The 16,869-nt window shown below is 38.3% G+C and overlaps 1 protein-coding gene across 7 annotated transcripts in view; it reads right to left on the reverse strand.

The window, feature by feature from the left end:
- Positions 1 to 424: 424 nt before the first annotated feature.
- Positions 425 to 16,869, reverse strand: part of UPRT (uracil phosphoribosyltransferase homolog) — a 76,232-nt gene continuing 59,787 nt past the window's right edge. For 5 of the 7 annotated variants that reach the window (XM_054715478.1, XM_054715406.1, XM_054715530.1 and 2 more), the window contains 5 exons: positions 15,361 to 15,430; positions 14,261 to 14,323; positions 3,531 to 3,692; positions 2,778 to 2,876; positions 425 to 691 (listed from right to left, as the gene is read on the reverse strand). In XM_054715478.1, the coding sequence (XP_054571453.1) occupies positions 585 to 691; positions 2,778 to 2,876; positions 3,531 to 3,692; positions 14,261 to 14,323; positions 15,361 to 15,430 (501 nt within the window). In that variant the 3' untranslated portion in view covers positions 425 to 584. Of the gene's footprint in view, positions 692 to 2,777; positions 2,877 to 3,179; positions 3,412 to 3,530; positions 3,693 to 14,260; positions 14,324 to 15,360; positions 15,431 to 16,869 lie in introns of those variants that run through there. The other 2 variants (XR_008555973.1, XM_054715449.1) reach the window with 2 other exon arrangements.

Here is a 16,869-nt window from a genome sequence, read left to right on the forward strand (position 1 = left end):
GAGGGACACCCCCCCAGAGTGCACGAATTTCGTGCACCGGGCCTCTAGTATATATATATCCTGGGTATGCCAATTGAGTGAGGATATTAAGGAAATGTAAAATACAAGGAGGAATTTTTTTTCATCCTCTCCAAGTTACCAGCATCGAAAGTAAATAGTAGAAGGTGTAAACAGCCACAAAAATGAAAACTCCCTAGAACTGAAAGCAAACTACACAAAATGCAAACTATACTGGGCCAAAGAACTTACTCCCATTTGGGTTTATTTGTGGCTGCAAGAGAAGTTAATAAATTAGGGAACAGTTCAATGTACTGAGGGGTAAGCAATTGGCATAAAAATATTATTAAAGTATTTTCTAAGGGTTGTGTGTGTTTCATTGTTGAATTTGGTGCCGACAGTCAAGAAAGAACCAAATAAAATAAAGAAACCTCAAATCTTTTCTTTTTACTATACCCACTTCCAAAAGTTACAAAGCATCTTTAACACAATTTTCTCTGCCAGTCCTCAAGTGAATCAGTAAAACAGATAGAAACTCAAAATATAACTGTAATATTACACAAGATAATTAACTTTCCTTTAACAACTTAGTCAGTTCCAAAGTATTTCTGTCCAAAATGTGTAGGTGCAACAGGATGAACTTCAGTAGTTAAAATTGTGATATCTGGGAACTCTTGAATGATTGATTTGGCACCTTCAAAAAAATAAAAGGAAGAAAATTATTATTAATGCAGGATTTTTGGTAACATTAGTTCAAATTCAGGGATTTTACGGTCAGTCATTAGGCCTCATATTGACAGAGGATCGAGAGCAATGACCTTTGAGTACCTAGTGAGATTTGGTCTCTTAGTTTTTAATGTCTGATATCTGAAAAGCTTTGATAATAGTCAGATTACACCTTCGCTCACTCACTAATAAATTCTTACAATCAATTATTTCATATCCATGATTTGAAAAATATATTCAATTATAGCAACTTTCCCCCTGAAGAGTCTTTTGCTTTGTTTTGTTTTATTTTAAAGGCAGCTGGAATAAAGAGAAAATAGTTCTTTCTGAAAGTAGGATCATACCTAAGCTGATGGTTTCTCAACTGGAACACTGTGAAAGAAGTGCAAAGACTTCTTATGTCAGAGCAAGCTAGCTTTTAAGAAATAAGTACTCTAACTTTTGCTGGGTGGGGGAGGTAGGAGGAGGGAGCAGGGAAAGAGAATAGCTAGTATCCCATTCAAACTAAAAAGCCATCGAAAGGCTGACAAAGAATATGATTTTTTTCATCTACAATGTTAAAGAATAGTATAATATTGTAATGTATACTATTAGAATTAACACAGTGAAGTTTCTACCCCCAAAGGCAGACAACCCAATAATTATTTGGTTATCTCAATGTTTACAATGCCACCTGTTATATATAAAAAGATGACCAAGCAAATTACCCCTTGTCACCATCAACATTTGAACTACAGGTAATTTTTAAAATTATAAAACAGCAAAATAATCAATGGCCTACTGAACGTAGCTTTCCCAAAATGGATACTCCATAACCGATTCAGGGTTGGCTGAAACTTGGAACCTTTGGAAATGAGGAAATGCCATAACTAGGAGTCATATATTTCTCTTTCTCTTCAATTATGAAACAAATACAAATTCATTGAAGAACATTTTGAAAATAAAAAAAGTTTAAAAATAAATCACTTAGAATCCTACCAACCAAAGATAACCACTATTAACATTGTATGTGCATTTTAAAATGAAAATTGAAATAGTATTACACATCTGCCTAGCCTCTCTTGCTGAGGAAAGATTTATTAGGTTCCATGTTAAATCTAAGTCTGATTTTGGTAGTCATAATAGTCATCATTTGTATTAGTCATTTCAGAACTTGGTAATAACATTTAACACTATTTTAATGCTGTTATTTTTTTATCCTGCTCTTTTACATTTACCACATAGATTTTTTATGCATTATTTTTCAAAAACATGATTTTTTAAAAATTTCTTTATTAATTAAGGTGTTACATATGTGTCCTTAACCCCCCATTACCCCCCACCCCCCCTCATACCCTCAACCCCCTGTTGTCTGTGTCCATTGGTAAAAACATGATTTAACATTTTCATAATATTATATCATTTGAATATATATTTATTTAACCATTTCCTTATTGTAAGTCATTTACATATTTTCAAATTGTTTTCTTACATGAAATATTTCTATATGCATCTATGATTATTTTATTAGGATACTTTCATAACTGTCCTAGATTGCATGGCAAAAAAAAAAAAGTAGGGTCTTAAATTAGGCTTACCTTCCTCAAGAAATGGAGACATATAGTTTTCTCATGAGGCCCTTTGAGCAGAAGTCTAACTTTAAAAATTTCTGCTCTGCTTCACACTGCAAAGCTTACTTAAGTAAGACCACAGGGCTATCTAGAACCTCTAATTTCTTGATGTTTGGGAGCAGTTCTTGGGCTCATATGAGGAACCAGAAGATATAGAGACCTTTTGGCTATTTACAGGCTCTACCAAACAGAGCCCCTAAGAAAATAATCACAATCCCATTCCATGGGGTTAGTTCATGCTTTTCCATTTGAATAACATTAGAATGGTGTAAAATATTATCACTAGGCTTACAGATAAGAAAAACAAGTTTTAACTATCAAAATTAGATTTAGATTTAATGTGGAAGCAAATAAACTTTTTATCAGGTCGAGAGGCTGGCCAGATGCATACTTACCCACCCAACGACCATCTGGAGCCCAGTTACTACCTCATGCTAAACTTACCATGAGGAGTGGAGAACAGACTGAGTAGGATGATAACACTGGGCTGAACTCCATGTTCTATAAGAACCTTTACAGCTTCAATTACAGTATTTCCAGTGCCTAAAATCAAATGACAACCAAATGAACTGTCAACTTTAAAATTTTTCTCAAAATGTATTTAATGCTTATTTAAAGTAAAGGCAGTTTAGTAATCTAACATAAGGCATCACTAGGCAAAGCTTCATTATTTTTAATGATGGACATGAAACATACACTTTACAGATTTCAAAGGCACAACAAGTCCAAAATTTATTCAGTATTTGAGATATCAAATATAACACCCACCCTCCATCCCAACCCCAGGAGACCATGCCATGATCTGAGTAAGCTTAGAAAACAAAATACAATGAGAAAAAAATTTACCTCCAGAGATGATAAATCCTTGAGAAAATCATTGCTATAACTCATTGGGCTAGAGAGGGGACATATTTCAATATATTTTCTGTGTTCTATATATTTTGCCTCATTAGATCCGTTGCTTCAATGTGTTCATTTTAAGAAAGAAGCTCTTTGGAACTAATAAAGTTTGACTAATGTATATTCTCTTATTACTCAATAAAAATTCTCCAGTGAACTGCCCAGGGCAACTCCAAATCTAAGTGAGAAAAAAACATTTAGAAACAGTTTTTGCCTTATAAATGGTACCCAGAAGGTAGGCACTAAATTGAATTTAAACTCTAGCCAAAGGTTACAGATTTAACTCAAGCCACTCACTGAGAATTGGGTACATCAGAAGGACTTTTCTCCTATAAATGTCTGGAGGGAACTTGGCATAATATACTTTGGCTTTTTGTGTCTCCTCATCACTCTGAATCAGGATCTTTCCAATACGTATGGATCGACAGCAATCTCGTAAACCTTGTTCCATTGCCTCACCTTGAAGAAGATAATAAAAAAGGGAAAAAAAGGGTTACGGGAGATATAGTGAAAGTCCAAGAATAGGCCAAAGCAGTGTTTGTGACTGTTATTAACATAAAAAGGACATTGTCAAGACAGAAGCAATTCTTCTTAAGCTAACAGCTTTACTTCTGATATGTTCATATTTTATACTTAATGCAGATCAATGAAAGTAGAATAAGCTAGTTTTATTGCTGGTTTGAAAATTTTCCATGATTACAGGGAAAAAAGTATTTTGTTAAGCTGCTCCCTGAGCTTTTCCAATATCAGGAACATTTTACTCTTATTACTTAAGGGAGCCTTTAAACCACCTAAACTTGTTACTTTCATCTAAAAAATATAAAAGGTTTATGGAAGAATGAAGGCAACAGACCTAAGAACTCCTTTTAGATCAAGGTGGCATTAGGAGACATCAATTAGCAATGACTTTAGTGGCAAAGGTTTTGCTGACAATTAATGGAAAAATAGTGCATTGTTCCCTCTCCCATGCCCCAGAGAACCACAACCAACACCACCACCACCCACTTGGTTTCTAAACATGGAGCTATTCTGAGTGAATTCTTTTAAGGAAGTGTTTGCCAAAAGTCAATCATTGTCATACCACCTTAAAGATTTTAGGCTACATCAGAATTCTACTTGTATTATTATTTACTTAATATTTTTCTTTTAGTCAATCATTTTTGTTTGCATGTACTTTAAGAAGAAAGTTTATAATCACTACTGTAAACCTAGAAATAGTTTCTAACATATGTGAAAATTGACCAATAGCTCTTAAGGTTAAAAACAACTGTATCTATGCATCACCCATGGTCATCTGGTATACACTAGGCATCTGAGGACCAGCTGGACTGAAACAGAAGAAATTGTAACTTAGAATTCCATATCCATTGTCTTTACCAGTATTAAAAGACTGAACATTATCCCAAATATCCTAAACAAAGAAGCTTAAACCTCCTACTTTAATTCAAGTATTCAGTTGTTCACAAATAGAACTTTATAGCCAGAGGAGAAAAGGGCAAGTTTATATGTTTGATTGTTTTTTAAAAAATAATAGTCCATCTGTTTCCACTGCAAGCAAGTGGGGCTTCCACTGTACCCTGGATCTTGTGTAAAAAAATAATCAAATTGCTGAATAGAAATAATCATCCCCATGTAACATATATAGGTTCCAATTACAGGCATGTGATTTTACTGCACAAAGGTTAGTTTATAAGGGTAATCAGTTGTAGTCAAACCAAATACAATATTTATTAGACCAGCAAAAACTGTAAATACCTAGAGTTAATGACAGTTAAGTGATTTTGCCTACATGGTCACATACTCATCAAATATAAAATTAAAATTACTAAACAAGTCATTCAGTCCAGCTCAAAAGAAATAAAAAACAGAAAAAAAAATTTCTCCAGCCAAGTATGCAAAGTTCTGTGGGCTTGAAATTGTACCATCATTCAGAAGTCTTCAAGCTGCCCTATTCTCCCCAAGACAGCATTATCGCATCCTCTTATCATCCCATCCTCCCCTGAATATTTGTTAAATCTTTATTGTTGAAAGTATTACAGATGCTCCACCTTCCCCCCAACCCCCGCTTGCTCCCCACCACCTGGTCCCCACCCGACCCCAGGCCTTCACCACCCTATTGTCTGTGTTAATGGGCAATGCATATCTATATATATTACCTATATATATAAAAGACCAAGTGACCGACCACTTGTCTAACTGTATGACAGACCGGCGGGTACATATGATGCGCACTTGCAATTTGAAAATAAACGTTGATTTGCGCATACGCGATACATATAAGGCTCCCATCGAATTTCTTTTTTTTTTAAATTTTATTGTTCAAAGTATTACATATAATAGTAAATATATCTCCTTTTTTTCCCCATTGACCTTCCCCCAGGCTCCCCTACCCCCTGTCGCATGACCTCATTCCATCCCCCCGGTGTCTTGTGTCCATTGGTTGTACTTATATGCATGCATACAAATCCTTTGATTGATCTCTTTCCACACCTCCCCAACACTCCACAGCCTTCCCGCAGTAATTTGACAGTCTGTTCGATGCTTTACTGCCTCTGCATCTATCTTCTTGTTCATCAGGTTATAATGTTCCTTATTTTCAATAAATGAGTGAGATCATGAGGTATTTTTCTTTCATTGCCTGGCTTATTTCACTTAGCATAATGCTCGCCAGTTCCATCCATAATGCTGCAAATGGTAGGAATTCCTTCTTTTTATAACAGCGTAGTATTTCATTGTGTAGATGTACCATAGTTTTCTAATCCACTCATCTGGTGATGGGCATTTAGGCTGTTTCCAAATCCTACCAATGGTGAATTTGCTGCTATGAACATAGGGGTGCATATATCCTTTGTGATTGGTGCTTCTAGTTTCTTGGGATATATTCCTAGAAGTGGAATTACTGGGTCAAATGGGAGTTCCATTTTTAGTTTCTAGAGGAAACTCCATACTGTTCTCCACAGTGGCTGCACCAGTCTGCATTACCACCAGCATTTCATGAGGGTTCCTTTTTCTCCACATTCTCGCCAGCATTTGTCGTTTGTTGATTTGTTGATGATAGCAATTCTGACAGGTGTGATATGGTAGCGCATTGTTGTTTTGATTTGCATCTCTCGGAAAATTAGTGACTTTGAGCATGTTTTCATAAGTCTCTTGGCCTTCCTTCTGTCTTCTTTCGAAGTTTCTATTTAGGTTCGTTGCCCATTTTTTTATTGAACCATTTATCTTCCTTTTATTAAGTTGTATGAGATCCGTGTAAATGTTGAAGATTAAACCTTTATCAGTGATAACATTTGCAAATATGTTCTCCCATACAGTGGGCTTTCTTGATGTTTTGTTGATGATTTCTTTTGCTGTGCAGAAGCTTTTTATTATGATGTAGTCCCATTTGTTTATTTTCTCTTTAGTTTCCATTGCCGTAGGAACAGAATCGGTGAAGAAATTGCTTCGACATATGTCTCAGATTTCTCTGCCTGTGGATTCCTCTAGTATTTTTATGGTTTCCTGTCTTATGTTTAAGTCCTTTATCCATTTTGAGTTAATTTTTGTGTATGGCGTAAGTTGGTGATCAAGCTTCATTTTTTTTGCATGTATCTGTCCAATTTTCCCAGCACCATTTACTGAAGAGACTGTCTTGACTCCATTGTATGTTCATGCCTCCTTTGTCTAATAATAATTCAGCATACTGGTTTGGGTCAATATCTGGATTCTCTATTCTATTCCATTGGTCTATATCTCTGTTCTTGTGCCAGTACCAGGCTATTTTGAGAACAGTGGCTTTGTAATACAGCTTGAAATCTGGTATTGAGATCCCATCTACTTTATTCTTCTTTCTCAGGATTGCTGTGGCTATTTGGGGTCTTTTTTTATTCCAGATGAATTTTTGGAGAGTTCTTTCTAGGTCTGTGAAATATGCTAGTGGTCTTTTAATGGGGAGTGCATTGAATCTATAGATTGCTTTGGGTAGTACAGAAATTTTAATGATGTTGATTCTACCAATCCATGAACATGGTATGTTCTTCCATCTGTTTATGTCTTCCTCTATCTCTTTTGTCAGTGTCCTGTAGTTTTCCACATATAGGTCTTTTACCTCCTTAATTATCTTAATATTTTTGGTGCGATGGTAAATGGGATTGCTTTTTTAGTCTCTCTTTCTGTAGATTCACTATTGGTGTATAGAAATGCCATAGATTTCTTGGCGTTAATTTTGTATCCTGCTAGATTGATGAATTCATTTTGATGGAGTCTTCTGGGTTTTTTTATGTACAATATCATGTCATCTGCGAATAAGGAGAGTTTTACTTCTTCTTTTCCAATTTGGATGCCTTTTATTTCTTCTTCTTGTCTAATCACAATGGCTAATAGTTCCAGTACTATGTTGAACAGGGATGGTGAGAGTGGGCATCCCTGTCTTCTTCCTGATCTCAGGGGAAATGGTTTTAGTTTTTGCCCATTGAGTATGATGTTGGCTGTGGGTTTGTTATATATGGCTTTTATTATGTTGAGGTATGATCCTTCTATTCCCACCTTGCTGAGAGTTTTTATCAAAAATGGGTGTTGGGTTTTGTCAAATGCTTTTTCTGCATCAATTGATATGACTATGTGACTCTTATCTCTCAATTTGTTTATGTGATGTATAACCTTTATTGATTTGCGGTAATTGTACCATCCTTGAATCCCTGGGATAAATCCTACTTGGTCATGATGTATGATCTTTCTGATGTACTGCTGAATCTGATATGAGAGAATTTTGTTGGAGATTTTGGTATCTATGTTCATGAGGGATATTGGCCTGTAATTCTCTTTCATTGTGTTGTCTTTATCTGGTTTTGGTATTAGGGTGATGCTGGCTTCATAGAATAAGCTTGGAAGTGCTCCTTCCTTTGAATTTTCCGGAATATTCTGAAGAGGACAGGTTTTAGTTCTTTCTTGAATGTTTGGTAAAACTCCCCTGTGAAGCCGCCTGCCCAGGACTTTTGTTAGCTGGAAGCTTTCTGATGACAGCTTTAATTTCTTCCATAGTTATTGGCCTATTGATATGTTTAGATTCTTCCTGATTGAGTTTTGGAAGGTTGTATTTTTCTAGGAATATATTCATTTCCTCCAGGTTGTGCAGTTTGTTGGAATAGAGTTGTTCATAGTATTTTTTAACAATCCTTTGTGTTTCAGTGGGGTCTGTTGTTATTTCTCCTCTTTCTTTTCTGATTTTCTTTATTTGGGTCCTCTCTCTTTGCTTCTTGGTGAGCCTGACTAGAGGTTCATCAATCTTGTTTATCCTTTCAAAGTACCAGCTCTTGGTTTTGTTTATCTTTTGTATTGTTTTTTATTATTATTATTTTTGGTCTCTATGTCATTTATCTCCACTCTGATCTTTATTATTTCCTTCCTTCTGCTTACACTGGGATTTTCTTGTTGCTCTCTAACTCTTTGAGTTGTAGGGTTAGGTAATTTATTACCATTGTTTCTTTTTTTTTCAGTAGACTTGTAGAGCTATGAACTTACCTATCAGGACTGCTTTCCCTGTGTCCCATAGATTTTGGATTGTTGTGCTTTCATTGTCGTTTGTTGCCAAGATGTTTTTTATTTCTTCTTGATCTCTCTGGTAACCCAGTCATTGTTTAATAGCATGCTGTTTAGTCTCCATGTGTTTGATTTTTTTGGATTGTTTTTATTGTGGTTGATTCCCAGTTTTCTGCCATTCTGATCTGAGAAGATGCTTGATATGATTTCCATCTTCTTGAATTTGAAGAGACTTTGCCTGTGACACAATATGTGGTTTATCTTGGAAAATGACCCATGTGCACTTGAGAAGAATGCATATTCTGTGGATTTGGGGTGAAATGTTCTGAAGATGTCAATTAATTCCATCTGATCTAGTGAGTCATTTAGGATTGATGTTTCTTTTCTGATTTTTTGTTCAGCATTTGTCCAATGGTGATAGTGGGGTATTAAAGTCCCCTACCTGACTGTATTGCTGTCAATCTCTCCCTTGATATCCTCCAGGAGGTTTTTTTTAATGTATTTGGGTGCTCCTGTATTGGGTGCGTATATGTTTACCAGAGTTATTTCTTCTTGTTGGATTGTTCCCTTTAGTATTATGAAGTGGCCTTCCTTATCTCTTGTTATATCCTTCACTGTGACATCTAATATGTCAGCTATAAGTATTGCTACCCTAGCTTTTTTTTCATTTCCATTCAGCTGAAAAACCTATTTCCATCCCTTCATGATCAGTCTGTGTGAGTCTTTTTTTCTGAGGTGGATTTCATGTATACAGCAGATATATGGGTCATGTTTTCTTATCCACTCACTTACCCTATGTCTTTTGATTGGGGGCATTTAATCCATTTACATTTAAAGTTGTTATTGATAGGTACTTGTTTGTCTCCACTTTTATTCTTTACCCCTGTGTTCCTTCTTCACTTCCTATTTCTTTTTTTTACAGCAGATCCTTCAGCATTTCTTGCATTGCTGTTTTGGTGGTAATAAACTCCCTTAGTCCTTTTTTGTCTATGAATCTCCTGATTCCACCTTCAATTTTTAATGATAGCCTTGCTGGGTACAGAATAGAATTCTTGGATTCAGACAATTCCTTTGTATGACTTTGTGTATTTCATTCCATTCCCGTCTGGCCTAATGTGTTTCTGTAGAGAAATCAGTTGATATTCTAATAGAAGATCCCTTGTAGGTAACTCTCTGTCTCTCTCTGGCAGCCTTTAAGATTCTTACTTTGTCAGTGGTGTTTGCCAATTTACTTATGATGTGTCTTGGTGTCGGTCTTTTGGGGTCAACTTCTTTGGGACTCTATGTACTTCTTCGACTTGCATAGTTTTTTTCTTGCCAATATCAGGGAAGTTTTCTGTCATTATTTCTTCAAACAGGTTTTCTATTCCTTGCTTCTCTTCCTCTCCTTCTGGTACCACTATTATGCGAGTGTTGTTTCGTTTTGTGTTGTCCCAAGGCTCTCCTCTTGCTTTTTAAGTCTTCTTTCCAGTTGCTGCTGTGTTTGTGTGTCTTTTCCTACCTTGTCTTCTAATTTGCTGATGCAGTCCTCAGCCTCTTCTTGCCTACTGTTCAAGCCTTCCATTGTGTTCTTTAGTGCAGTTATGTCATTCTTCATCTGCTCTTGGTTCCTTTTCATGTTGGTGACATTCTCATTCAGCTCCTTATAGTTCTCATTGAGTTGTGTGTATTTGTCATTGAGTTATGTGTATTTGTCATCCAGCCATTTAAACATCCTTATAACCATTACTCTGAATTCTTTCTCTGATAAGCTGCTAGCCTCAATTTCATTTTACTCCATTTCTGGTGATTCCTCTTTTTCTTTCCTTTGGGAATTGCTTTTTTGTCTTCTCATGTTTTGCTGTAACGTTTTAATTGTAGGTCCGATTGGTTTGATACTCAGGTTCTTTTGGGGATGGTGCTACTGGTGTGATATCTCAGTTCTCCTGGGCTTGGTAATCTAGTGTAGCTCCCTACTTGAGCTATTTGGGTTTGTTGATGTAGGCCTATGAGCTGGAAACGTACAACTGCGGTGCCTAGAAGTCAGTAGCCGTGAGTGGGGGTGTCCCAATTTTTTGCTTTCTTGCGCCCTTGATTGGAGTTGCGCGTACCCAGTGGGGACTCACAGTGGCACCCAAGAACTATATGTTGGGGTGATGGGGCTCTAGAGACCTGCGCTCTGGAAAGGCGTGACTGTGGTGTCCAGAGTTCTGTAGTTGTGGGGTGGGCAGACTCAGCTTTTGCTGCTGCACCTGTGGTGGATACGTGCACGCTCCCAGTGGAGGCTCACAGGCGTACCTGTGGTGCATTTGCCAGTGAGGGGCGCTGAAGCTCTCTGAAGGGCCCTGGCACTGAAACTGCATAATTGAGGCATGTGTGGGCAGGTATCCAGGATGAGTGAATTCAGAATTTCTACTGCCAGGGGGAGTGCATCCCCGTTTGTCCAAGATAACACCCAGCAAGGACTCACAGCAGCTCCCACAAGTGCCCTGTGAATAGATGGGCTCAAGGTGCCTGTCCATTGGAAATGCGCACGCGGTATGTGGCAGGCAGTGCGTTTGCCAGTGCGTTAGCCAGCGCAGAGCTCTGATGCACTTTGAGGGGCCCTGGCGCCAAAGTTATGCAGCTGGGGTATCTGCAGGCAGTTATTCAGGCAGAGGAAATTCAGAATTCCTACTGCGGTGCAGCACGCCCTTGTCTGTACAGAATCACACCAGCAGGGGCTCCCAGTGTCTACCAAGCGCTGCCTACAGAGTGATGTGCCCTGGATGTCTGTGCTGCTGGAGACGTGAGAATGTGGGGTCCGGAGTTCTGCCGCTGGGGATGGGGAAGGTGCACTTACTGCTGTGGGAATGGTGCACCTTTGGAGGTGTAGGTCCCAGGATTCACAGATCTGCGGCTGGAATAGCAGGATTTTGGCTGTAGTGGCTGCTGGGTCGCAGGCAGTGTGAAAGTCCTGACTGGGTGGTGGTTCTGATGAATTCCTAGAAATGGCCGTTGTCCCCTGCAAGATGGCATGGGTTCTGTGCCTGAGTCCTGCAGTCCAGGGGATGCCCACAGCGGTGGGAGTCTCTCCTTGTCCAAGAGAGCCTGGTCTGCCAGCCCCTGCTGCTCCTGCGAGATTTAACTGTCCCTTACTCACTCACACACACACCACACACATCCACACACTCTCCTTTCATACCCTCACTCACTCACTTCCTCTCCCTCACCTCCGTCCTGCCAGCCGCCATTTTTTCAGTCCCCAAATTAAACTTCCATCGAATTTCTTAATAGTATTACTCCTTCAGGAATGCTGTGTCATAAATTAAAATTGAAAGTAGGTTCAATCATCATGCTACTGAATACTCTTAAGAGTAAATGGGATCTTTGTAATGGTACTAGATTTATTATCAAGATTGCAACCTAACATAATCAAAGCTGAAGTATTAACAGGATCTGCAGAAGGAGAGGTTGTTCTGATTCCAAGAATTGATTTGTCCCCGTCTAACACTAGCTTCCCATTTAAATTAATTCAGACAGTTTCCCGTGATGCCAGCATTTGCAATGATGATTAATAACTCACAAGGACAAACTCTAGACAGAGTAGGAATATTTCTACCTGAACCTGTTTTCGGACATGGTCAGTTATATGTTGCTTTCTCTCAAGTTCGAAGAACATGTGATGTTAAAGTTAAAGTTGTAAATACTTCATCACAAGGGAAATTAGTCAAGCACTCTGAAAGTGTTTTTACTCTTAATGTGGCATACAGGGAGATATTAGAATAGGTTTAATCAATTTATCATTGTTTTTATCAATGTTGTTTTTATATCATCTTTGTTGTTGTTATATCATGTTCTTATTGTTTATTTATTAATCAATTTATATATTATTTTCATACTAGAGGCCCAGTACACAAGATTCATGCACTGGAAGGGGGGGTCCCTCAGCCTGGCCTGTGCCCTCTCTCAGTCCGGGACCCCTTGCGCCTTACCACCCGCCTACAGCAGATGTGGGAGAGGCTCCTACCACTGCTGCTGCACTTGCCAGCCATGAGCCTGGCTTCTGGCTTAGCAGCGCTCCCCCTGTGGGAGTATGCTGACAACCAGGGGACTGCTCCTGCATTGAGCATCTGCCCCCGGGTGGTCAGTGTGCATCATAGTGTCCAGTCATTCCGCCATTCAGTCGATTTGTATATTATCCTTTTATTATATAGGATACATTTTACTAATTTTCTTTCATCTCTAATACTTCTATTATACAGGAAGGGTGAATAGTGATATTAAAATATGTCTTCTAATTAATTTCCTTTCAATGTGCATGAATCTGTGCACTGGGCCACTAGTATGCATGTAAGTTCTTAGACTAATTTCTTCTCTTCCTTCTTTCCCCTTCCCTCTGAGATTTGTCACTCTTGTGTCATGTATCCATGCCTCTGGTTCTATTTTATTCATCAGTTTAATGTGCTCATTGGATTCCACATATAAGTGAGATCATGCGATATTTGTCTTTTTCTGACAGGCTTATTTTGCTTAGCCTAATCATCTCTGGGTCACTCCATGCTATATCAAAGGGTAAGAGATCCTTCCTTTTTATAGCAATATAGTATTCCATTGTATATTTGTACTACAGGTGTTTTTTTTAAATTTATTTTATTCTTGAGAGTATTACAGATATCCCTCATTTCCCCCCTATGCCCCCCTCCACCCATCTCCCATCCCATTCCAGGCCTTCACCTATCTATTGTCTGTGTACATGGGCTATGCATATATACATGTAAATTCTTTGGTTAATCTCTTCCCACCCTGACTTCCCCCTTCCCTCTGAGATTCATCACAGTCTGTTCCATGTATCCATTTCTCTGGCTCTATTTTATTCATCACTTTATTGTATTCATTAGATTCCATATATGAGTGAGATCATGTGATACTTGTCTTTCTTTGACTGGCTTATTTTGCTTAGCATAATACTCTCCAGGTCCTTCCATGCTGTCTCAAAGGGTAAGAGATCCTTTTTTTTTTTTTTTTTTTTTTTACTGCTGTGGTACATTTACACCATTGTATTCCATGGTGTAAATGCACCACGGTTTTTTATCCACTCATCTACTGAGGGGCACTTGGGCTGTTTCCAGATCTTAGCTATTATAAATAGTGCTGCTCTGAACATAGGGGTAAATATATAATTTCTGATTGGTGTTTTGGAACTCTTAGGATATATTCCTAGAAGTGAAATCACTGGGTCAAATAGCAGTTCAATTTTTAATTTTTGGAGGAAACTCCATATTGTTTTCTATAGTGGATGCACCATTCTGCATTCCTACCAGCTGGCTTGCCTATGGGGCAGGCCACTAGGAAAGATGCTCTGCAATTAAAATTAGCCAAACTAAGTAACACACAGGCCATGATTCCAATGCACCATGAGGATAAACAACACAGACACTGCGATTTAAGCTAAAGCATGCTTCAATTATGACAAAATCTCACTTCTCTCCTGGGAAACTGAAGTGTTTATATGCATGCAAATAAAGTATTATTTTCATATGTGAACCTACCGCTTCTCATTATGCTGACGCCACAATTTCCCTTCTCAAATTTCACTCCTTCATACTTGTACCCTGTTGAAAATAAATTCAAAGAATTTATCTTTCATCATTGGAAAAACCTACTTATTTTATAAAGTCCCTATGGTGTAAATCAGATGGGTACTGAGCAACCCTTTTCCATACACACTATAAAATGTCTTAGGTTCCCTGTGAAAGTAATGAGAAGAGTCAAAACTTTTCATAGTTATTTCTTAATTCTTCATAAGAAACTTGTGTGGATAATCGGGGGAGGTGGACTTCACCAAGTGGGAATAGGATATATGATAGCATGATATTCACAAACATATTCCTCAAATTGAATTCAGAGAATCACTGCACTCCAAGAATGCTATAAGCACTATCAATTCAACCAGCACCCACTGTGAGCCACAACAGAGAGCCTCCTCATTCTGTCCCTTTTATGAGCCTCCATTCTGCCTTTAAAAGCAAAAGAAAGAGACTGAAATCATTACCAAGACATGTTCAACTCTTGGTCTCATCCTGAATCTGTTTCAATTATGCAGCAAGCTCATCTCCCAATTTAGTGTCAAACTTTGAATAGAACAGCTTCCATTACTTACTAAAAAAACAAATCAGTATTTTAAATCCCTAAAACAAGGATCTTTGGCTGCTTTCTATTTTAGTAGCACAAAGCACCTTCTCTAATTCTCATCATTTTTTGTTTTCTTTTTCTTTTTTACTTCTCATCCTTTTATTTGGAGTTTCAATGCCAAACCAGTACATCCATTTGCTTCCCCAAAGAGATGAAGATAAACTGCCAGCAATTCTTAATTCTGGTCCCAATGGGCTGTCACCAAAGGCATCATCTGCATGCTGAAGAATATTTATTAACCTTTAACTTGAATTGACAAGCAAGCCAGTAACAAAAAGTCAGCCACATAAATTTCTTTAATAAATGTCTCTAGGTTTATTAAGTTGTTTAAAAGAACAGCTCCACTTGGACTCCACATTCTGCAAACTAATTTATGCAGGCTGTTTTCTCTCCATTTCCCCCCACTTCTAACTCAGAATTTTTATGAGAAAAATATTACAGTAACAGCTGTGATTACCCGTTGGAGTGGTCACCATGCATTCTTTATAAGGCAGCTGATTCAATCCCTCTTCCACAACAAGTCTGATCTAGAAAGTAAAAGAAAGAATAAGTTGAATATCTGCTAAGAATTTCCTGTTACCTGTTAGCATCCGGAGCTGAACACTAGGCAAAATTCAGTAACACACTAGGCAAGGATTTAGCTTATGGAGGAAGAAAGGGGTCCCCCATTGTGTCTGATATAGAGATAGATCCAAATGCCAGGCTGCTTGTTAGTAGGTATTCAACCCTGGTTAGGCACCTGATTGTCCAAAAATAAAAAGGCTCAAGTATGCCTTATGATTCTCATTCAGTCAGTTCAGGCTATTTTAAAAGCGATGCAAAATTACAAAAAGTGAGAAGAGTCATGGCAGACAGTCTTGGAAGTAAACTTCTTGTTACTCTGGAAATAGTGCCAAGAGAGAACGTCTTTGCCTTGTTCAGTACTTTGAAATTGTTCAATTAGATTGTATTTTAACTAGGCCCACCATAATCCAAAGAAATTCTGAAACTTCTTAATAAGAAATAAATGAGTGGATAGGGTTAAGCTGTGCCAGGCCAGCACAGCCAAGGGTTTGGTGAGCCTGGGAGGGGGGGGGGGCGTGAAGGATTAAAGAAAAGACAAAGAGAATAAGCTGGGGAGGGGGATCTCCTGTGCCTGGCTGAGGCCACAGAGAAAGATCCAGCCAGCAAGCTGAGGCTTTATTTTATAGTTGGAAAAAAACAAGGTAGTGGCCAACATAAGTTACAATGTTCTTGTGAGTTTCACTTGTTTTGGCAGCACTTGCTGCACCTCCCACAGCGCATTAGCTACCCAGGAAGGATCTAGGGAATGTCATAAGGTCAAACTTAATTATGCTAAGAGGGCTGTGCCCTCTAAGCTGGGACTTGTTTGTGGCTTTGCCAACAGGTCAGTCCGAGGCTTAACCCTATAGCCACTCCCTACATTTAGCCAATGAGTGGTAGAAAGCGGTTGGATGCACTGGGGCTTGCCAGCTAAACAATAAAGGTTCCTAGTGATCTTAATGTGTGGAATAGAGGAAAGAATCCATCAGAACTATAAGAAACAGCCTCCAAAAACCAGATATGATATTCCTTTCTATAAGCAAGCACCTGGAGTCTGCTACCACATTTTCTACAATCAATATTACACTATTGGTTGAGAATCAGGAACAGCTAGTAGAAATGCAGGCCCATGCTGTGTTGTCACAACACAATACCCTGTTGTTGCCAATAAAAGTATCAATGCTAAATGGGCCAGCACTTTGTCAGTCTGCAGCACCACACAGAATGTCCAGGAACCTCATAAATACTGTGTGTGTGCTCACTCACTTCTAACCACCAACTTCTGTGGAGGTTAATGTTTCTTATGAGCAAACTAGTGGCCCAGCACACAAATTCGTGCACTTTGAAAGAAAATTAATTACAGGAAATATGTTAATACCGCTATTCGCCCTTTATAATAGAAGTGTAAACCAAATTCATGATC

The sequence above is a fragment of the Eptesicus fuscus genome, chromosome 1 (assembly GCF_027574615.1).
Source record: "Eptesicus fuscus isolate TK198812 chromosome 1, DD_ASM_mEF_20220401, whole genome shotgun sequence".
NCBI lineage: Eukaryota > Metazoa > Chordata > Mammalia > Chiroptera > Vespertilionidae > Eptesicus > Eptesicus fuscus.